The sequence below is a fragment of the Rutidosis leptorrhynchoides genome, chromosome 11 (genome assembly GCF_046630445.1).
Source record: "Rutidosis leptorrhynchoides isolate AG116_Rl617_1_P2 chromosome 11, CSIRO_AGI_Rlap_v1, whole genome shotgun sequence".
Taxonomy (NCBI): Eukaryota; Viridiplantae; Streptophyta; class Magnoliopsida; order Asterales; family Asteraceae; genus Rutidosis; species Rutidosis leptorrhynchoides.
The window spans coordinates 301,445,541-301,467,606 of NC_092343.1; the positions used below are offsets into that span (position 1 = coordinate 301,445,541).

The 22,066-nt window shown below is 36.4% G+C and overlaps 2 protein-coding genes and 1 non-coding gene across 3 annotated transcripts; 1 reads left to right on the plus strand and 2 right to left on the minus strand.

The window, feature by feature from the left end:
* Positions 1-15,051: 15,051 nt before the first annotated feature.
* On the plus strand, positions 15,052-15,158 carry LOC139878922 (small nucleolar RNA R71). Its single transcript, XR_011769784.1, has one exon. It is a non-coding gene; the product is annotated as a small nucleolar RNA R71 (small nucleolar RNA).
* A 1,999-nt stretch (positions 15,159-17,157) lies between these two features.
* Positions 17,158-18,089, minus strand: LOC139875611 (secreted RxLR effector protein 161-like). The gene is made up of 3 exons (XM_071862937.1): positions 17,942-18,089; positions 17,786-17,854; positions 17,158-17,678 (listed from the first exon to the last, which is right to left on the minus strand). The coding sequence occupies exons 1-3, from the start codon at positions 18,087-18,089 to the stop codon at positions 17,158-17,160; spliced, it is 738 nt and encodes a 245-aa protein (XP_071719038.1).
* Positions 18,090-18,548: 459 nt separating this feature from the next.
* On the minus strand, positions 18,549-21,397 carry LOC139875612 (uncharacterized). Its single transcript, XM_071862938.1, has 3 exons — positions 20,636-21,397; positions 19,437-20,299; positions 18,549-19,143 (listed from the first exon to the last, which is right to left on the minus strand). Exons 1-3 carry the CDS (start codon positions 21,395-21,397, stop codon positions 18,549-18,551), a joined length of 2,220 nt encoding a protein of 739 aa, XP_071719039.1.
* Positions 21,398-22,066: the final 669 nt, after the last annotated feature.

Sequence of the window (22,066 nt, forward strand, 5' to 3'; positions counted from 1 at the left end):
AAGTTAGGTTTAAATTTAGTCGGAAATTTCCGGGTTGTCATAAATCGGAACCCCAACAACCCTCCCCTAAAGAAAGACAGCCATCACCTGTTTTCAAGAAATATCAATAACCAAATTATATCTAATTTCCGTATTTACCGCGCTGCCCGACAGCAGCGCCAAAAAGTTGATGTGTCATAAGTGTGTGCAGTAGTGCTTAAATTATCTTTCAACTTTAAAATTTATAAAACCTTTATTTAATACATTTTAACACCCTAACGAGCAACAAAACCCGATCAGATGTAGTATATTAGGTTATCGTTCTAAGAGAGCGTAGATGCGGATAAGAGTTGTTTTATTTAAATAGTTTAATTCTTATTAAAGAATTATAGATAGATTTTTATGTCTTTTATGGGATAGATTCTTATCTCATAGGAAACAGATACTTTAAAGTTAAACAAAGCAATAAAGTAAAATAAGGAATTGAAGATTCAAAATAAACAAATAAAAATAAAGGCAGTTACATGAACGACTAACTCATACGGGAATCATATTATGCAAGTTTCATAACTTATATTAACACAAAGCAGAATAATAATCATAGACCAACTATTATCTCTTAATAGGTTAAGCTAAGTGTTGCATATCATTCAACAAGTAGGACTTAAAGCATATGCTAGACACGTGATGTGCATGACTAACATCTCAATTCTTCATGTTCAATTCAATTACATGATACATATTAATCTTGTGATGAGGATCAACATGCAAATAGACTGACAAATTATATAAGTTATTAAACACCAAGTAGATCAACTCAAGTTACTAGCTGCAAGTCAATTACTACTAAGTTCTCATGCAATCATTAATTAAACAAATCCAAACGAAGGTTCTTCAATTAAGCCTAACAATATCAAACTCTATTATATAAGCGTAATTGCAATTAAACAAGTTTATCATTATTATGCTATTTAACCTAGTTGCATGCAATTCAATTTGACAAGTTTGATGGACTAAATCTAAACAAGTAGCATGAATCGAATAATAGATCATCGGGTCAAGTACTATTCAATCCTAAAATCATGTTATTTAATCATTAAGCATGGTAAACAAGTATATTTAAGCAAAATATATTCAAAACAGTTCAAACATTATTACAGAAACTCGACCACACAGATCTGGAAAAGAAGCAGAAACTGTACGGATAAAGCACACAAAGCCGGCGGCTTTGTTCCAGCCAAGCTGGCGGCTTGGACTGGTGAAACCGGTGGCTTCATCTAATTCATAGATGAAGTTCACTTTTCATCCACGTAACCACTATGAACGTTTAGTTCATAGCAGAAGACGAACAGAAACAATTAAAGATAATAAAATAGATCAAAAAATAAAGTAAGGATAGAATCATACCTTAATAAGGTAGATGTAAGAAACTTGAATTAAAACTTGAATGATTCTTGATTACAATGAAAAGTAAATCTAATCTAAGGGTTTTAGATAAAACCCTAAAGAAAAAAAAAACTAGACTAAATTGTATTAACTTATACTGAATTACACTCCTAAAACTGAGACTGGAGCCCTCTATTTATAATATTCAGAAATGGTGGCCAAGCTTGCGGCTTCATTGGGAATCCAAAGGCTTGCCTTCGGTCGGTGACTCCTTCTGCAAGTTTAACTTAATCCGCAAGCAAATATCCTCTAACCGTCATAATTAAGCTGGCGGCTTGGTAGCTAGCCGGCGGCTTTAGTGATCCGGCAAATCTTTCTAATTTTTTTTCCAATTTTAGTTGAACTTGGTCGATAAGTCAAGAAACCGTGTTCATTAGGCCAGCGACTTTAGGATGAAGCCGGCGGCTTCATCTGCTTTTTACTTGGTCAACAAGTTTTTTCAATGTTACAGAAATTCTAGAACATTCTGGCGTATTCAATCCCAAGCCGACGGCTTCCTTGACTATAGGTCGGCGGCTTGACAGCCTTTTCTGCAATTTTGCCTGTTATTGATCCTGTTTGATACATAACTTTGATAAAATCATTAGAGATACCTTTTTTCCATTTTACCCATTTTAGTGTGTTTTAGGATTAAAATGACTTTAAAATACTAAGATAACTCCTCAAAATGTTATCACAAAACTCTATAATTTATGAGTTATCACTAAGGAAAGCTATATATATATATATATATATATATATATATATATATATATATATATATATATATATATATATATATATATATATATATATATATATGCGTCAACCCAAAACCCCGAGGTTAACCCCTTAACCTCGAACTCATGAAGGTTGGCCGAAAACTCATGCGCCCTAGTGAATCCGAAAACTCACGCGATTCACTACCTTCACCACAACGACAATCGAGGTTGGTCGAAAACTCACGCGCCCCGATGTATCCAAAAACTCAAGCGATACACCACCCCAATCCACACGACAATAAGGTTAACCGAAAACTCACGCGCCCTAGTGAATCCGAAAAACTCACGCGATTCACTACCTTGAGTCACAACAAAAACAACAACGGCGTTGACCTACTTGTCAATGTGAATCTGTATCGCCCAAGATTCACTACCCCAATGGTGGTAACTTAAAACGCACAAACGTGCCACATGGACCCAAAGTGAACCTGAACGCCCAAAGTTCACCTTACCCCAGCCGCACCCATCTTATGCATACATACGCATATAATACAATTACACTCACCTTATCGCCTTGATATATGCAAACCAAATCCGCAACCCGTCAATGGAAAGTACATATTCCATTTATCACATAACAACCAACACAATTAGGGTGGATTACAAACCAACCCAAATTGACACTTAGTGAAAATTTGACCCAATTGCACTTCCAAGCACAACCAAAGCCCAAACTAACCAATAATCACTTAACACAAGTGAAAATGGTCCTATAACGCCAATTTAACCAAAACACAAGTATTAATACTTGTCTTCCCCAATTTGACTCATAAACCCTAATTTTGACCCATTTCAAAATTAGTCTTCCAAATATACCCAAATGGGTTTCAACACTTCCAAAATTACTAAACCTAGTGATTAAACCTAATTACAAGTCTTAAACAAGGTTAAATCGTCAACCAACCCAAAATCCACCAATAAGGGTCAACAACACCAATTACTAGCTCCAAACATCCATTAAAGAGCTAAATCGGTTTTCTCAAGAACATGCAAGTTCAAAACCCTAAATTGAACAACAATCATAAACAATGAAATACAGAGTTAGAACTTACCAACACTACCACAACATTTTCGTGAACGAGGAGAACAACTTTAACTCTTGCACTCTTGACCGAATCACTCTTCTTCCTCAAAACCCCCAATCTCTCTCTAAAACCTTTTATTTCTCACTCTAGGGTTTCATGTGTTTGGATGAGAAGAAAATGGAAGAAATGAAGTTTGGATAAGGTTTGGATCAGTTTTGGTGGCAAAAATCCGTCCAAATGTGAAAAAACGAAACGACCCCTCATTAAACCCCTTTAAAAAAATGCTAAATCAGGTCTTGGCACTGCGTGCCACCTAACTGGCACGGCCTGCCACTTAGGTTCTGAATTTGATGATTTTTTCCTTGGCATGGCGTGCCACTCTAAAACTTGTTTTGCTGAATTTTGCTTTGGCAAGGCGTGCCACTTTCTTCATACGGCGTGCCACTTTGAAACTGAATGTGATGTATAAAATTATATATTCATATGCCATAATTGATACACCAAATCATAATTGAGGTAAACCAACCATAATACATTGTTAGAAATTTCGTACGAATTATGTTTTTACATTAAACATGTTTTACGACTCCGGCATCTTGTTTAAATTCTTGCACATGTACGTTTGAGTTCAGGGTGTTACACTACCATGAAGAAAGGAAACGAGAGCACAACTCAGTGGTTCGCACAATTCTTAAGACAAGATTTTGTCGAGATCATAAAATCATTTACTGTAAGGTTTACAACACCTTAGCCGGATCTACACTTCCTTTCTCAGCAAACCAACAAGCACTACTGACTCTCATCTGGAAGCATATGGATCTTTTCACTGGACGCCTGACTTATCACTCTGATTGTGAATGATCGAGGATATTCACAGCTTCTTCACTCTCTTGGAAAGAGATAAATTCGAAAGCACACCAGACAGGCTAGTGATTTACGTAACAATTGATCACCACGCTGATCTGATTATCAAAGAGTTACGAGACGCAGGCACAGAAGAAGTGAGACGCAAAAATCCGTTTTCTCATCTTGAACCAGATCGAGTCAACATTGCCACCTACGTTACGAAGAAGATAGCACGTATGTTCCACGAATCCACAGATCCAAGTTTCATATTTAAAGCTAGATATCGGGAGATATACTCAAAGATGGTGACATTAATGCTTGGGTCAGGACTGCTTTTTACTTCTTTTCAACTTTGCCTTTTGACCAATCTGTGCAGAGCTACAGATTCTTACTGTGGAGATCACCGTTTTGAAGATTTTGAGATACTGAAGATACAGTTTCTGACACTATTTGAAGACCTCCAAAATGAACATCCTATCGGAGAGATAATCACCACCAGTACTGCCTTAATGATTGACATTCATGGGTCAACCAGCATAGTCGTGGATCATATTCTCATCAGACTTCAATATTTGTCACGAGCCAAAACTGCACACTACCTATCTTTCATAAGATCTTCAAAAGAAGTCCCGATCTTCTACCACTTTTGGTCAGACACTTTCTCAGGATTTATCCACCAAGACTCACATTCTCTCGAGAAGACCAAGATCACAACTACCAGAGGGGAATGTCTGCTTTTTAGGCATCACTACGGTCGAGCCAACGACCTTAAACAAAAGCGTTTCTCGGGTGGCAACCCATGCAATAAAGTAGAGTAAAAGTATCAAGGATGACAAATGAGTCGATCAATAAAGGACGTAACTTCCAAAATTGCTGAAACAACTTGTCTTCGTCCGCTATGGGTACTCCTTTCTTCCCGTTACTACCTCAAAATTTTAAATTATGCCACAACTTAGCATATCACTAAGTGTGGGATCCCAACCCAAATAAAAACTAGACAAATATTCCTAAATCTTTAACTAAAACACCTAAGTGTGGGATACACTAGGAACATTAAGGACAATGTTCGTCTAAATGTGGGATGTTGGTATAATCTTTTATGCTATATTAAAATAATCCATTACGAAGATTCCAAGTTCTTAAGCCAAATTTCCAAAATTTTTAACAAGAGAAAGCGTTTCCGAAAAAGTATTTTTGAAAACCTGAAACGTTTGTAAATAAAATTAAGGCTTAAGTAGGGTGAAAATCTTGTTGGGATGAATCAAATCTCTAATAGAGCATTGCATGACTAGGCATTATCAACCTAAATAGATTATGGTGAGGCACCCAAATAAGACCAGCATTCATCTTTAATGCTCCGTTGAGAGTGCCGATGTCTGTGCTTAGAATCAGAACTTTCTTTAGATCTGCATTTACAAGCAACGAAATGTGATTCGGTTATAATCAGAAGAGCTAGCCATTTGTAAAAATAAGCCTTTCACACTTTCGCTACTTCTACCTCACCAAATCATCCACATCATCCTTACTATCACTCAAAAAAATCCAGAAAATGAAATTCCTTCCGAAAACCCGATGTTATAAACCTCTCAAGTATCATGGCAAAGGTCTTGAAAAAGTTTACCGGCAAAAAGTTTCTCGAGATGAAATCTCTGTCTTTAAAAAAATGTATTTTCCAAAGTTCTGAAAAAAGGTGCAGAACTTATAAAGAGAAACGCAGAGGAAAAACTTGACCACAAATGCTTAATCAAGTCCAAAGGAGAAAGTGTTCCTCAAAAATATCAGCACCCCTATCTATCTTAAATTTTCCAAAATTCAGAATAAATGTCTTTAAAAAGACTATAATCCCTTTTCTCACCCCCTTAAAACAAATTCACCACCACTCCAAAATTTCTTTCCATCATTGACAAATGAGCTAGAAGCTATGATTTCTACCGTTCTCACATTAGTAGCAAGGATTTGAGTCTTTATCAAGCCTATGATGATGGGTGCAACATGACTGGCTATGAGTGAATTCATTTCTTAGATCTATAGGAACCCTAAACACTTGTGTGATTTGAGTGACCCGTGAAAGCTAGCCTAAGTCATGTAACCTCATCCCATGCTTGCAGAGATAGGTTCAACCCCAACATAGATAACTTACCTTACCTTTTGCTCTTATAATAAAAAGTAACCCGCTTAGGCTATTAGAAAAGAAACTCCGAATAGATTTCTTAAGGTTAAAACGAGAAGTTTTCTTGGGGACAAGCAAAGTCTAGGTGTGAGATATTTGATATTGGCTAAAAAGTCACATTTTCACTCCGGTGTTAAAGCCCAAAAACAATAAAGTTCAAAACTTTATCACCAAAATACCCGCTTCGTCATTTAAAATTGAAGAACAAGTAATTATGAAGACGGTGCAAAAAGAATCAAAAGAATCGAAGCTAAAGCGAAGATTCTAGAGCAAAAACGGTGAAAGATAAGAAATCAAGTTACGATCTAGTGAATTCAGCAAACCAGGGTAGGCCAAACGGCTTGCCAAACGGTCTGCCACTATGGGAAACGGCTTGCCACACGGCCAAGGCAAACAGGCACAAGAAACATGCCACCAGGCAAACAGCCCCTGCAAACGGCCTGCCAAACGGCCTTCCAGCCGTTTGCAGGCTAATTTCACTTCTATTTAAAGGGTCTTTATCATCCATTTTTACACACACTTCAATTCACTTCTTTCTCTATCTTCCTACAATATTAGTCAAACTTTCAAGGTCTTCGACTCCGTGTGGGAAACCTAGTACCCAGAGAAGAACGCCGAAGATTGTTTTAGGAGCGGTCTGGAGTTTGAAGTTGTCACTTTTATATTCAGAACTCGTTTAATCTACTGGTACTTCTATCCTTTGTATTTATATAATGTTTTCCATTATTGTGCTTTGTGATATTGTTTCCATGATTAGCGAGTAGTTATCTTTAGTGTATGTTATGTTGTAGTCAGTTATAATGCCGAAATAATATTATGGCTTGCGTATGTTGTGGAGATGCTTTCTGATTATGCTTTAAACTCAATCACTTTTCCAACTAATAGAAGGTAGTTATTTGGTTTATTATTGGGAAGTCGCAAACCCCGATTCAGAGTACACCATCTGCGTTTGGTAAGAGAAATTTATCGGACACAACGTAAGTTCGACTAAGGCACATCGGTTGTAGTAAGTCCACCGAACCTTGGATTCCGATTGAGGACTCTTTCGTAGTGAAACATCTAGCTAGACCCCTAGTACATTGTCGGTCCTAGACCATGCTAGTGTAGTCACCAAGCATATAAACTCCGTACGTGCACGCTGAAGCACATCGGTTGTTGTAAGTTGTACCTCTGCTAAGTAAGGGCATGGAATCCGGTCAGTGATGATTAGTTTACTTCACCATAACGCGGTCTCAAGCATTGCACCCCACTTGAGGGATTCTTGGTTAATTAAGGAACTGTTTTTTAAACACATAAAGGATTGGGCCGTTAAGATAACCGAACGTGTTCATGGAAGTCAAAACCGACTTGGCCATGGTGTTCTTTATGTTTGAACTCTTTTTATGAGCCTAACTACCTTTTAAACCCAATTATTAACGAAAGCATCGAAGCACATCACATCTCTTAGATACGGCAAACCCTGTATTCTATTATCCTTAAGAAAGTTTAGACCTTTGTGGAATGTTAATACGTCACCCAACCGAGTCGCTCAATTGGACAAACCGTCTGAACGTGCATGCCTGTAGTCAGACTACACGGGCATCAGGGGTAAGGGACGTTGCTATCTATTCATAATCTTCAAGCCTATCGCATTACCCAGTGACATGTCTTATGACAGGGGCGTTTACGACAAGTGTAATGAATACAAGGTCAATACCTATTCATGAGCCACCATTCCATAATCTCGGCAAAGTAACTGGCAAAATCATAGTATGCGCTTGTTTTAACCTTATCTGAATTACAAACTTTATTGCATTTACTAGAAAACCCAAAATTAAGTAACAAACCACTACTCCTTCACCTTAGAATTATCTTAAGCTTTAACTATAGGTTCCATTCTACTGATATCTTAAAAGTACGACCCTAGGTCATACTTCCCTTACTCGTAATAAGGAGTAGTACAATTTAGGCCCCGCTAAATATAAATTTAAAACTATTGATCGCTACCCTAATAAGTTGATTCCGACGCTGTGCGACCTGACGAAACCTCATAGATAAAACTCTCCGTTTTGGCCGTGTCATTGTGGCCATACCAACCAAATAACATCCAACATAAAGAACCACAAACACTTATAATTGTTTCAAAAATTAAAACATAAAGTACCACATGCCAACATAATTGTTTGATTCAAACATACCACAAATAAAAAGATCATGAAGCAAGAGTTACCAAATTCACCATAAACCAAATCGGCCACCACCTGAATCCCTCCTTAGTAGTGTTGACTTTGCCTCCTCAACCTCTCTTGCTCCTCTTGTGCTTGTCTCATTTGTTTAAACTCTTGAACGTCCATTTCTTGACGGTATGCTATTTATTGGTCATAAGGGGGTGGATGCGGTGAGAATGGTTGGCTTCGGGTGTAGGGTTGGACTAGGGCCTCGAGTGGCCAAATGGCGATTTGTTCATCATGGGATAATTGCAAAACATGAGATTGCTACCCTTGATGTAACTCAAGCCCAGTAAGTCGGTATTAGGTCTCATCATGATGAATTTGGCTTTGTAGGCTTATATTACCAAATTGCTCCAAAAACCATGACTTGGATAACCCCCAGTTCCCGAACTTCCCACGCCACTAGAACCCGCACCATGTGCGTATTGACCATAACCAACATTCAGATCGTCTCCTAGAGACATTCAATCTCCTCTTCCTCATTAACCACGGGTCGTTGTTGTTGCTCATACCACTTAACATAAACCTCATTTTCCTTCAACAAAATGTGCCCACCCTTCCAATCAAGGGTGGAAAGTAGACTCATCGTTAGGTTCTCAAGACCGCTAAAATCAATGTTCAAAAACCTTGCAATTCTGGTCACATAACCCCCTCCCACAATCGGCTTAGCCTCCTTCTTACCATCTTCATCATAAAGATAATTCGCAACGATATTGGGCACATGAATATGCTTATTTAAGTCAATTTTGTGGACTAAACAAATATCAAGGGTGGTCATTTTCTCATTACTTTGCCTCCGGTAATCGACCGTATTCACAATGAAGTGGTCAATAACCTAGAGTTTGTGGGTCTTAAGGGTTGTTGCAACTTCCTTACCTAACCTATAATGTGCATTACTAATGTGGTACCATGCGGTACGAAGTTCGGCCTCGTCAGGTAAGTATTGATTACAACCGAGTAAGTAATTCTTAAGCTCTTCATGATCATCAAACTCGATATAGATCCCTTGCGCCTTACAAAAATCCCAAATGCTCATGTGGTGGGTTTGTCCTTCTAGATGGAACCAAAGATATTCGGGCTTTACACATCGGTAATCCTCGGATTGAAAATAAGAGTTGTGAGGAATTCACGGGTTAGGGTCGGGTAAACAAGCGCATTGAGCATGAATAACAGTTCCCAAGGGGAAAGAACCTTATTAACGTGTTTTACCTAGAAAGCCCTTTTTCATCTCAACATACATGCCCGCTTGGCAGAGGGGCTCCCAATCTACATACTTGACTACATGCACATCATAGTCAATTCGACGCTCCATATTCTTTTCTAAACCTTGGATTCATTAAAACTTTTTGCCAGAAGGCTTGGTTTGTTATCATACGGATATCCGTAGGGACTTGGGGTGGTTGCTCTTGTTGAAAATGTTCATATTCAGAATTAGAACCCACGTTGTCTTGGGTAGTAGCCTGAGCTTTTCCCCGACCCCTACCTCAAAAGATATTTAACCTTCCCCGTTTGGCTGGTTGTTTGCCTTTGCCATGCGAAGAACTAGATTCTTTAGTCTTTCCCATGTTATGTGATGTTAAAGATGCAAGAAATATTCACAAAAGATGTTAGAATGATGCTAGGGTTCGAGTTTGGTGAGTCTTGGCCGGTTTGGGAGAAAATAATTAAAGTGGGTGTGTGAAAGTGAGTCAAGAAAGCAGAAAATTTGATTTTAAATCAGCTAGGTGTGTCGCACATATGGTTGGTGTGCCGCTCCTTAACACATAGAACACGGGTACGCTGCATCTTAGTGGTGGTGCGTCGTACCCCACAACATGAGAAACTGGTTGGGCTGACTGATTTGGTTTTTCCAATTTTTAGGCTTATGGTGCGCCGTACCAGGCAATAGGTGCGCCGCACCTTATAACTGGTGACTTTTTCAGCTCAATTTTATCAATATCCAACCCAACACTTAGCCAATTTCAGCACAAGTTCAACTAAACAAGCTATATTTGGTCTTTTTCAATTCCCAAATGCATGAAATGAAATCTAAATGCAAATGAAACTATGAAAAGACAATATCATACAACTTATATGAAATGCAACTAAATGAACTATATACACGATTGTGAAAAGTGTTTAATGAGTCTATCACCTAACTCCACCCCACTTTATTTCTCAACTAACACCGGGGTGGTAAATCTCCCCTCCCCTTGAGCTAAGGGAATCACTACCTTGGGGACTATTATTTAGCATTAACAACAACCAATTATCCATCACTTTAGCTTCATTAACCAACTCCTTAAGTTAAACCTTCTCGCATTTTGACAAGTTTTATACTAGGCGTTTTCTCAAGTGCTCATCCTTCTTGGATGAAGCGCGGTGAACCCGCCCGTATAATTTACTCATGGACTTGTCGAGGACATCAATTTGGTCTTTAGGGTTACTTAAAGTCTCTTTGGTCAACTCTCCACCATACTTAGTTGGTGAGCCAACTTGAGTTCTGCTTATACTGCATTGCACACTAGCAACAACTTGTGGTGTGGTTATGGGCATTGGTGGCAATTTAGTATATTTTCTACGAAAGCTCATGCACTTGCCTTTGTCTCTTAGGGTCAATTTTCCGGTTCTAAAGTCAAAGAAAGAGCCCATGGTTGATAAAAATGGTCTTCCTAAAATAAGGGGATACCTAGGTCTTCCTTTATATCAACAATCACAAAATCGGTCGGATACTCCATTTCTCCTTCTGTCACAATTAGGTCTTCGGAGATCCCCACACTAGGGCTAATGGATTGGTCGATTAACTTTACTCCCATTTTGGAGGGTGAAAGGTCACCTAGGCCTAACCTTTGATAGATAGAATAGGGCATAAAGTTGATACTTTCCCCCGAGTCAGCCAATAATGTAAACATCTTCGACCCATTCACATTGCATGGGACGAGGAAAGGCCAGGGATCGCCCATTTTAGGTGGTAGATTACATTTCTTTAAAATCCCATCGCACTCGTTTATTAGGAAGTCGGTGGATGCTTGCTCAACTTCTCCCTTCTTGGCAATAAGTGACTTCATGAATTTCCCATAATTGGGCATATTCTCGAACACCTCCACTAAGGGGAGTTTAACATAGATATTCTCATTCTCGGTTACCATTGACTTATAATCTACATCCTTTGGATGTGTAGGAGGCAATGATTGAGGGTATGAGACCGGTGTAGCAAGAACCTCAACCTCGTTCAGTTGCTCCCTTGCATTCAAGACATTTCCTACCTTTGACCTTTTTCCTACCTGTTCAATTAAATTTTCTCAATTTCACTTACCAATTTCTTGTATGTTGACTCGATTGCCTCCATGGACATTACGCTCTTTACCTGATGAGGAATAAACACCGCTACTTCCGAATCATCCAAAAATGTAAATACCCCAAGCTCCATTGTTTCGACTTACAATGCCTCTTATGTATCAAACTCTTCTTCTTCAACATCGAATGTAAAAACATGAGGACATTTGTGTTGCTCTTCCTCTTTGATCGACATAATTGAACTTACTTGAGCAAAATTGTGATTAGGTGTTGAATTTGATGAACTCGCTTAGTTGTTGCTTTGATTGGGATTGGTGCTCTTAATGACTCTTGTGTTGTTGTGGTTTTGGTTTTGTTTGTTTTAGTGAGATTGTTGATTATTTTGGTTGTTATTATAATTGTTGTTGGGGTAAACTTGTATGTTTGATGGTAAGGTACTTTGAGGTCTTTCGTCAACTTGGTTCGAAAGTCTTCCAACGGTGCTCTCAAGGTTTAGGAATGAGGCTTGTTGGTGTCGTAATTGTTGTCTCAAGAACTCATTCTCCTTAGTTAGAAATGCTTCGGTTGACTCCACCTACTTTATGTAATTTTGCATCATCTCCTCTAGACTCTTTGAAGGTTGGGATGTGATATGGCCGAAACGGACGGTTTTATTTGTACGGTGTCGTTAGGTCACAACACGTCAGAATCAGGCACCAAGGGGGGGAACTGTTTTAAATTTATATTTAGCGGGGCATAAATCGTACTACTCCTTATTATGAGTAAGGGAAGTATGATCTAGAGTAGTCTTTTTAAGATATAAGTAGAATCGAACCTATATTTAAAGCTTAAGCTAGTTATGAAGGAGTAGTGGTTACCTAATTTTAGGTTTTCCTAGTTTATAAGACAGATAAAGTAAATGCAATAAAATTCGTAAATTAGATAAGGTTAAAACAAGTGCATACTATGATTTCATCAGTTATTCTGCCGAGATTATGGAATGCTAGCTCATGAATAGGTAGAGGCCTTGTATTCATTACACTGCTCCTAAACTCCCCTGTCGTAAGACATGTCACTGGGTAATGCAATAGGCTTAAAGATTCTGAATAGACAGTAACGTCCCTTACCCCCGACACCTGTGCAGTCTGACTACAGGCATACACGTTCAGACAGCTCATCCAATTGAGCGACTCGGTTGGGTGATGTATTAACATTCCACAAAGGTCTAAACTTTCTTAAGCATAATAGAGTACAGGGGTTACCATATCCGAGAGACGTGATGTATTTCAATGCCTTCGTTAATGATTGGTTTTAAAAGGTAGTTAGGCCCTTAAAAAGAGTTCAACCATAAAGAACACCATGGCCAAGTCAGGTTGACTTCTGTGAACACGTTCGATTATCCTAACGGTCCAATCTATTATGTGTTTAAACAAACAGTTCCTTAATTAACTAAGAATCCCTCAAGCGGGGTGCAATGCTTGAGACCGCGTTATGGTGCAGTGTACTGATCGGCACTGACCGGGTTCCATGGCCTTACTTAGCAGAGGTACAGCCTACAACAACCGTCGTGCTTCAGCATGCACGTACGAAGTTTATATGCTTGGTGACTACACTAGCATGTTCTGGGACTGACAATGTACTAAGGGTCTAGTCAGATGTTTCACTATGAAAGAGTCCTCAGTCGGAGTCCAAAGGTTGATAGACTTACTACAACTGGTGTACCTCAGTCGATCTTACGTTGTATCCGATAGACTTCTCTTACCAAGGGGTGACACAGATAGTGTACTCTGAATTGGGGTTCGCGACTTCCCAAAAATGGAGCCAATAACTACATTCTATTAGTTGGAAAAGCGATTGAGTTTAAAGCATAATCAGAAAGCATTTTAACAACATACACAAACCATAACATTATTTCGGCATTATAACTGGTTACATCATAGCATACAGTAAAGATAACTACTCGCTAATCATGGAAACAACATCACAGAACATAATGATAGAAGACATTATATAAAGATAAAGGATAGAAGTACCAGTAGATTAAACGAGTTCCGAATACAAAAGTGACAACTTCAAACTCCAGACCGCTCCTAATACAATCTTCGGCGGAATCTCCGGGTACTAGGTTTCCCGTATGGAGTCGAAGACCTTAAAAGTATGACTGATATTGTACAAGAGAGAGAAATAAGTGAATTGAAGTGTGTGTTGGAATGAATGACAAAGACCCTTTAAATAAGCTTGAAATTTGCCTGCAAACGGCTGGCAAGCCGTTTGCAGGGGCCTTTTACCAGGCCAGCCCGTTTGTAGAGGCCGTTTATCTTGGGTGTGAGGCAGGCCGTTTGCAAGCCAGGCAAGCCATTTGGCAAGCTATTTCTCAAGCTGTTTGGCAGGCCATTTGGATTGCTGATTCGCTGGATCGTAACTTGATTTCTTGTCTTTCACCGTTTTCACTCTAGAATCTTCGCTTTAGCTTTGATTCTCTTAATTCTTTTTGCACCGTCTTCGTAATTACTTGCTCTTCAATTCTAACTGACGAAGTGGGTATTTTGCCGATAAAGTTTGAATCTTTCTTTTTTTGGGCATTAATACCGGGGTGAAAACGTGACTTTTTAGCCGATATCAGGATGGTTGGTTGTTTTGTTGGTTTTGTTATGGTTGTTGATTGTAACCCTGGTTATTTTGTGGTTGACTATAACCTTGGTTGTTTTGATAACTTGAGTTGGGTTGATTCTTATAAGGTTGGGTATTGTATAGTTGTTGGTTTTGTGATTGGAAGTTATTGTTTCGGTTTTTGTTATAGTTTGGGTTGTATCCTTGGTTTCAGTTTTGACTTGTAAATCCGGGTGGTGGGTTGTTTTGAGTGTTGAGAGACTTGTTATTGATTTGGGTTGAAGTAGCCTTGGTTTGATGAACCGCCTCTTTGATAATTTTGATTACTCACATAGTTGACATGAGCATCCGAGTTCATGGGGATATCGTCCAAATCAATATGGTTGCATTGGTTGATTTAAGGACAATTCTTTGTGAGATGAGGTCCATCGCGCCTTTCACAACCTACTTGCATCACGACAATTGATTATTGTAACTTCTTCAACTCCTTCTCGTATGATTGAAATTGATAATTCAAGCTTGCAAGCGTGATTTGACCGTTGTCACTCTCCACTTGAGCTACAATTTTCCTTGGCAAATCTCGAGGTGAATGAGCCGACTCATATGTATGAACCGAGATGTCTTCTAACAAGGTTTTGGCCGCATTTGGGGATTTATACATAAACACTCCTCCCACGGAGGAATCAAGAGTTTGTCTTGTCAATTAATTAGTACCCCGGTAGAACGTGTTGATGTATGCTTTCTTGGTCAATCGATGTGGTGGACAAGCTCTTAACATCTTCTTAAAACGTATACATGCATCATATAAAGACTCATCACTCCGTTGAGAAAATGCATTAATCTCCATCCTAAGTCTTTCTGCTTTTGATGGTGGAAAGAAGTGATTGATAAAAGCGTCACTTAAATCTTGAAAAGTCCTAATCGAGTCGGGAGGTAAATTCCTTAACCAAAATTTCGCATCACCTTGAAGAGTAAAGGGGAATGCCCTTAACTTATAAGCATCTTCGGTAACATCTTAATTTGTGTTTGTAAATATCACAAATATCGTTGAATAGTTGAAGGTGTTCGGAAGGATTCTCTTCCATTAACCCATGAAATTGCACATCCTTGATCATTGTAAAGAAATTACCCCCGAATTTTCAATTATCGACCCCGAGGGGCGGTTTAGTAATGGCAGGAGGCACCACCGTAGGTGCAACCCACCTAGCGTTCCACATTGGTGTGTAATTTGGATCAACTTGTTGTTCTTAATTAACAAGTGGTGGATTATTCAATAGACCATGACCAATTCGATTACCCTCTTCACCACCTTCCATATCTTCAAAACAAAACGATAAAACCTCCAAATTTTTCCTTAATACCTATTCTTCTCTACGCTTGTAAACCTCGTGAACGTGTCTCTTCGAATCGGAAAACGGATGTTTAAACTCTTAATCCTTTTGGAATCTCCTTTTCATACACCACGGTACCTAACCTTTGATCACAACACAAATGCAAATGGTTTCCAAACACAAATAATATAATAAAAACAAGAAAAGTAACTTTTGCAAGGATAAATCCTCACAAAAGGATCGAACAATTAAAAGCTAAACCGGAGATTCAACTAACTAACCGCTACCCGGCAGCGGCGCCAAGAAAGTCTGATGCGTGTTGCACAATATACCAATTACCCTCAAATTTATACAAGATTCAAACACTACAAACAAGCACACACAACTAACGAGCACTTAAGAGCCGGTCATCATAGCACTTTTCATGTAAGTACTCGTTTCAAGTTCGTCCCAAGAGAGCAGTCTAAGTCGAATAATTGAAACTAAAAAATGTCCTAGGGTTTGTGTGATTGGGGGGGGGGGGGGGGTTGATTGATTTGACTAACAACTAAAACTCGCACAAATAAACAAAGTTTAGATTAACAGTTATAACTAGTAACAACTAGCAAGCAACTAAATATCGAAATCTAATTCAATTAACAAAGTAGTGTTCACTTATATAATCCACTCTATGTTTGGATTGCCCGTTTTACCCAATTTGCTATTGTAAAAAATAGCCAATAACACAAGAAGACTTCAATTACAGAAGTTAAGATTCACTAATAACCAAAAATCTGAACCGTTTGACAAAATACAAAAGATGAAACAAAAATTCTTCAAAAACTATTACAGCAAATCAAACCACAATTGATCTAAAACAGAATCAATCAATAGAACATTAAACTACACATCAAGATGATGTGGTTGATTATCAAATAAGATGAAAACCCTAATTTTGTAGTCGAGGGAATAGCCGAACAGATGAATCAAAAAAATAATAAAGTTAAATGATAAAAGGATTAAGAAAATCCTTTTATACTTCAAATAAATTAAATAGGTCTTCGGCTTGTTTATATTCATAAGTCCAATAAGCTTCCTTTTAAAGTCCATCAACATGATCCATTTAGCACCTTGGCTCATCAGCAACTCAACTCCTAAACTATGACAAAACAAGTCCTTCATCTTTGTGAAAACATGCAGGAAGTACCTGCACATTCTTGAAACAACAAATAAGAAAACTAAAAGTAAAAATAAATCAAACTAAGCTTGTTAAAAATGAATAACATTTTCAACATGCCCCTCAAGCTTAGTTTGGAACAAGTCTGCCAAGCCCAACCTTTCAACCAAATAGTTATGTTGTTTTATTGTAAGCCCTTTGGTTAAAATATCACTTAAATTTTAAAAAGAAGATACTTTAGAAATTTTAACAATTCCTGCACAAATTTTTTCTCTTTAGTAATGTAAATCAATGTCAAAATGTTTTGTTTTCTCATGAAAGAAAGGATTAGCAGAAATTTGAATTGCAGAACTATTATCACAGTTTATTTATACAGGAAGAAGAACTTTAATGTTTAAATCCAATAAAAGATTTTTAATCCAAATAACTTCACAAGCAACAGTTGCCATGGCTCTATATTCTGCTTCTGCAGATGACCTAGCAACTGAGGTTTGTTTCTTACTTTTCCAAGAAACTAAAGAATTACAAAGATATACTAAGTAACTAGTTACAGACTTTCTATTTAACTTGCGTTTACCCCAATCAGAATCACATAATGCATGTAGAGAGAAGTTATTAACTTTTACCAAATTGATACCTCTACCTGGAGCATTTTTAAGATATTTTAAAGTTCTAAAAACAAGATTAAGATGAGACTGTAAAGGAGCATGCATATATTGACTTAAAACTTGAACAACAAATGAAATGTCTGGTCTGGTCAAAGTCAAGTAAATCAATCTAACAACAAGCTTTTGATACTCAGTCATATTAACAAGCAAACTATCTTTTTCACTTGGTTCATAGTTTATATTGGCATTGCATTCAATTGGTGTACCAATTGGTTTACTTCCTAATAGACCATAATCATTAAGCAATTCAAGAAAATATTTCCTTTGAGAGAGACAAATACCATCATTTTGATTAAGAACTTCAATTCCTAAAAAAAATTTAGTTTACCCAAATCCTTTATCATAAACTTTGTTTGAGGAAAAACTTTAAATTTATTTATCTCAACTTTACTATTTCCTGTAATAACAATATCATCAACATAAACAAGCAAAGCTATGAAAATATCATCAGAATTTTAAACATATAAAGAATAGTTAGACTTGCTTTGAACAAAACCACTTTTAACAAGAGCAGGATTAAGTTTTTCATTCCATTGTCTTGGAGCTTGTTCTAAACCATATAAATATTTTGTTAATTTACACACTTTATTGGTTTTTGCAGCTTCAGTATAATATCCTTCAGGTATGGTCATATAAATTTCTTCTTTCAAATCTCCATACAAAAATGCATTATTGATATCAAGTTTATATATTGGCCAATTGTTTTGAATAGCCAAAGTGATGAAACACCTAACAGTAACATGCTTAACAACAGGACTAAAGGTTTCTTCATAATTAATATGTTCTTTTTGACTGTAACGTTTAGCTACAAGTCTAGCTTTGTATCTTTCAATTTCTCCATTAGCTTTCTATTTGATTCTAAAAACCCATTTGCAACCAACAGGTTTTCTGTCGAAGGGTAAATCAGTAATCATTCAAGTGTTATTTAAAGCTTCAATTTCAAGATTCATAGCTTCAACTCAATTAGGGTCAAGACAAGCTTGTTGGTAACTTTTTGGTTCAAAAGTTTTATTTAGATTAGAAATGAAAGAATAATTGTTAGATTTAAGATTACTGTAATTAACAACCCTTTCAATTCCATACTTGACTTTTCAATCAACAACAAAATCATCAAATTTCTTAGGAAAAACTGTGCTTCTAGAAGATCTCCTTAGATTAGTATTTTCAAAAGAATCATTAGAATTGATATTGCCCTCAGGGATTGAAGTATTGTCTTCATGATGTGTTATTGTAAGACAATGATCATCTACATGATTATCATCACTACTACCATCACAATGTTCAGCAGATCTCCCTTCATCATTGGGACTTAAAGTGTTTACAGAAGTTTCAAAAATATCATCAAAAAAATTTGACTTACTCAAACGATTTGTTTGAAAAAGATTTTCAGAAGAAACAGACAAAACATCTTTATGTTTAATTTTCAAAGGAAAAATAGTTTCATAAAAAGTAACATCTCTTGAATAAAAAATAGATTTGTCCTCAAGACTCAGAAGTTTGTAACTTTTCTTAACAGTTGAAAAACCAATTAAAACACACTTAATTGATCTAATTGAAAACTTGTTTGAAGGATTTAAATCAGTAGCATAACAAAGACATCCAAAACACTTAAGATGGGAGAGATTAGGATCAGTTTTATAAATCATTTCATAAGGAGATTTTTCATTCAGCGCAGCAGAGGGAGTCCTATTTATCAAAAACATGCAGTTAGAATACAATCAGACCACATGTTCAAAGGTGAACCGCCTTGAAACATAAGTGACCCTGTTACATTAAGTAAATGTCTATGTTTTCTTTCAACAACACCATTTTATTGTGGTGTGCATGAACAAGAAGTTTAATGAACTATTCCTGTATTGTTAGTAAGATTTGTTAAACTTTAAATTATGAATTCAGTTCCATTATCACTTCTAATTAATTTTACATGTTTATTGAATTGATTTTCAACAATGTTAATGAAAATTTTAAGGTTTTCAAACACTTCTTCTTTACTTTTAATCAGAAAAATCCAGACAGCTCCAGAATAGTCATCAACAACAGTTAAAAAATATTTAAATCCTTCTCTAGTTTGAACTTCAAAAGACCCCCACAAATCAAGATGAATGATTTTACCTAAATCTGTGGTTTTATGATCACTTAAAGGAAAAGGTTTTCTGCTTTGTTTAGCTTTATGACAAATATCACATGGTCCAGTTAATATCTTATCTTTTAATTTTAATTTGGTTTTTAGAACATTCAAAACTTGATCAGATGGATGACCAAGTCTTGAATGCCAGATATTAATAGGAGAATAACAATGAGTTTTATTTAAGTGTGGTATCTTACCAGCATTATCAGTTTTATCAAAAACATACAGACCACCATTTTGATTACCAATCTCCTTTAATTTCTTGTCCCTCAAATCCTGAATATAGCATTTATCATTATCAAAGCTTACAATTAATTTATTATCTTTAGTAAGCTTGTGAACAGACATGAGATTAGCACGGTATTCTGGTACAACAAGTATATTTTTAAGGATAATACACTCATTTATAACCATATAACCAATGCTTTTGATTAAGTCCTGTGTACCATTGGGATGTCCAACAGTAAGCCTTAATCCAAAAATATCAACAACATTGCTCAATCTTTTATCAGAGCTAATCATGTGTTGATTTGCTCCAGAATCAATAATCCATCCTTGATGAATAGGTTTGGATTGAGACAAATTTGAATTATAGAATTTGCTAAAGTTCAAGTTAAACTTAACACTTGAATTCAAAAAGTTACCTTCTGTATTAGCCATTGAGCCAACATGAGCAGAAGGTACATCATTGATGAGACTTAAGAGTTTTAACATCTGTTCATTAGAAAAAGAAATATCAGAAGAAGAGCTACTGCTACTATCATTAGTAGAAATATCATTACTAGTAGATGCATTATTACTAGAAGCAGATTTACTTTGATTATTCCATGGTTGTTTTTTATTGTTGTTGTTAACATTATTAAAATTTCTTTTAAAATTTTTGAGGATATCCAACAATTTCAAACCACTTGTCAATAGTATGTCCAATTTTATTGCACTTTTTACACTTTAGATTTGGATTGGACCTCTATTGTTGTTGTTACTATTATTATTAAAGTTATTATAAGAACTATTACCATTGTTTTTATTAAAATTATTAGAAGTCTGAACAGCAAAAGCAGTGATTTGGGTTTTGTTATTAAAATCTTTTAAAGAGCTAGTTCTATGTGATTCTTCTCTAGAAATAACAGCATATGTAGTTTTAACATCTGGGAGATGATCCCTTAACAAGATATTACTTCTAACAGACATATAAGCATCATTTAGGCCCATTAAGAATTGCATTAGTTTAAGTCTGTTGTTATTTTGAATAACAGAAGATGAAGCATCACAATTACAAGCATTAGCCCCACATGTGCAGGGTGGTGAGGACACCATTGAATCATATTGTTTCCATAGACTATTAATATTGTGATAGTATTTAGATAGAGGACTATCATTTTTCTTTAAACTGTTTATCTTTTGATGTAGATTAAAGATTACAGAACCATCAATCTTATCATATGTTTCCTTTAAATCATTCCAAACAGTTAAAGCATTAGTACCAAAAATTTGACCATTATACAACTCTTCAGATAAAGTACCAAGCATCCAAGATAATACTACAATGTTACACCAATTCCATTGACTTGCAAGTGCATTATCTGTTGTACTTTCAACACAAGTTCCATTTATAAAACCTCGTTTATTTTTAGTACCCAATGCAAGAAGCATTGATCTACTCCAAATATTGTAGTTTTCAGTACCTTTTACTTTAATAGAAATTATATGTGTTCCAGTTGTAGTATCAGTTGGATGCAAATATAAAGGATCCCCAATATCAAGCTTGTTGATTAGGGTTAAAGTACTAGATCCTTCCCCAGTGTCACCCATTATAACAAACAATTAAATAATCAAACAATTAAACACACAAAAGAAATATAAGAAAGAACAATAAATCCCAAACAATAGCTGTGTATGAACCAGGATATCACAGTTCTCATGGGAACTATGACCAAGGAAAGAACACAGGATTGTCTCTTTTACAAGAAAAAACCAAGAAAAGTTAGTACAAAAAAATATAAAGAAGGGTAAGAAGTAACCAATCAATCACGAATGATTGATGATGCAGCTGAAGACAGAAAAGAAACAAGAAGATGATGAACTCCAGATAAACCAAAGAACACCAAACCCTAACCCTAATTTGAGAAATTAGGGCTTTTAGAGCAAACCACCATATCTAAACGATCTAACACCAATATGAGTGTATTCGAACCCAATCTGATAATGAACAATTACCAGATTCAACAAAACAGACGAATCACAAAACTAAGAAACCCTAATTTTCTTCAAACTCCAACAGATGAAATCAAGAAACAGATCACCATGAATGATCTTTCCGCTCTGATACCATGTAAAAAATAGCCAATAACACAAGAAGACTTCAATTACAGAAGTTAAGAATCACTAATAACCAATAATCTGAACCGTTTGGTAAAATAAAAAAGATGAAACAGAAATTCTTCAAAAACTATTACAGCGAATCAAACCACAATTGATCTA

Bases quoted from the DNA above. Each gene is read 5' to 3' on its own strand.
- LOC139875611 (XM_071862937.1), bottom strand. From the start codon at position 18,089: ATGACCATACCTGAAGGATATTATACTGAAGCTGCAAAAACCAATAAA. The intron at 17,855-17,941 runs GCAAGTCTAACT...TTGTTATTACAG, and splicing joins TAAAAGTGGTTTTGTTCAAA to GAAATAGTAAAGTTGAGATA. The intron at 17,679-17,785 runs GTAAACTAAATT...ATGGTCTATTAG, and splicing joins GTTTATGATAAAGGATTTGG to GAAGTAAACCAATTGGTACA.
- LOC139875612 (XM_071862938.1), bottom strand. From the start codon at position 21,397: ATGGGTGACACTGGGGAAGGATCTAGTACTTTAACCCTAATCAACAAG. The intron at 20,300-20,635 runs GTTCAGACTTCT...TCTAATGAACAG, and splicing joins CCCAAATCACTGCTTTTGCT to ATGTTAAAACTCTTAAGTCT. The intron at 19,144-19,436 runs GTTTGAAAACCT...TTTGATAAATAG, and splicing joins ATTAAAAGTAAAGAAGAAGT to GACTCCCTCTGCTGCGCTGA.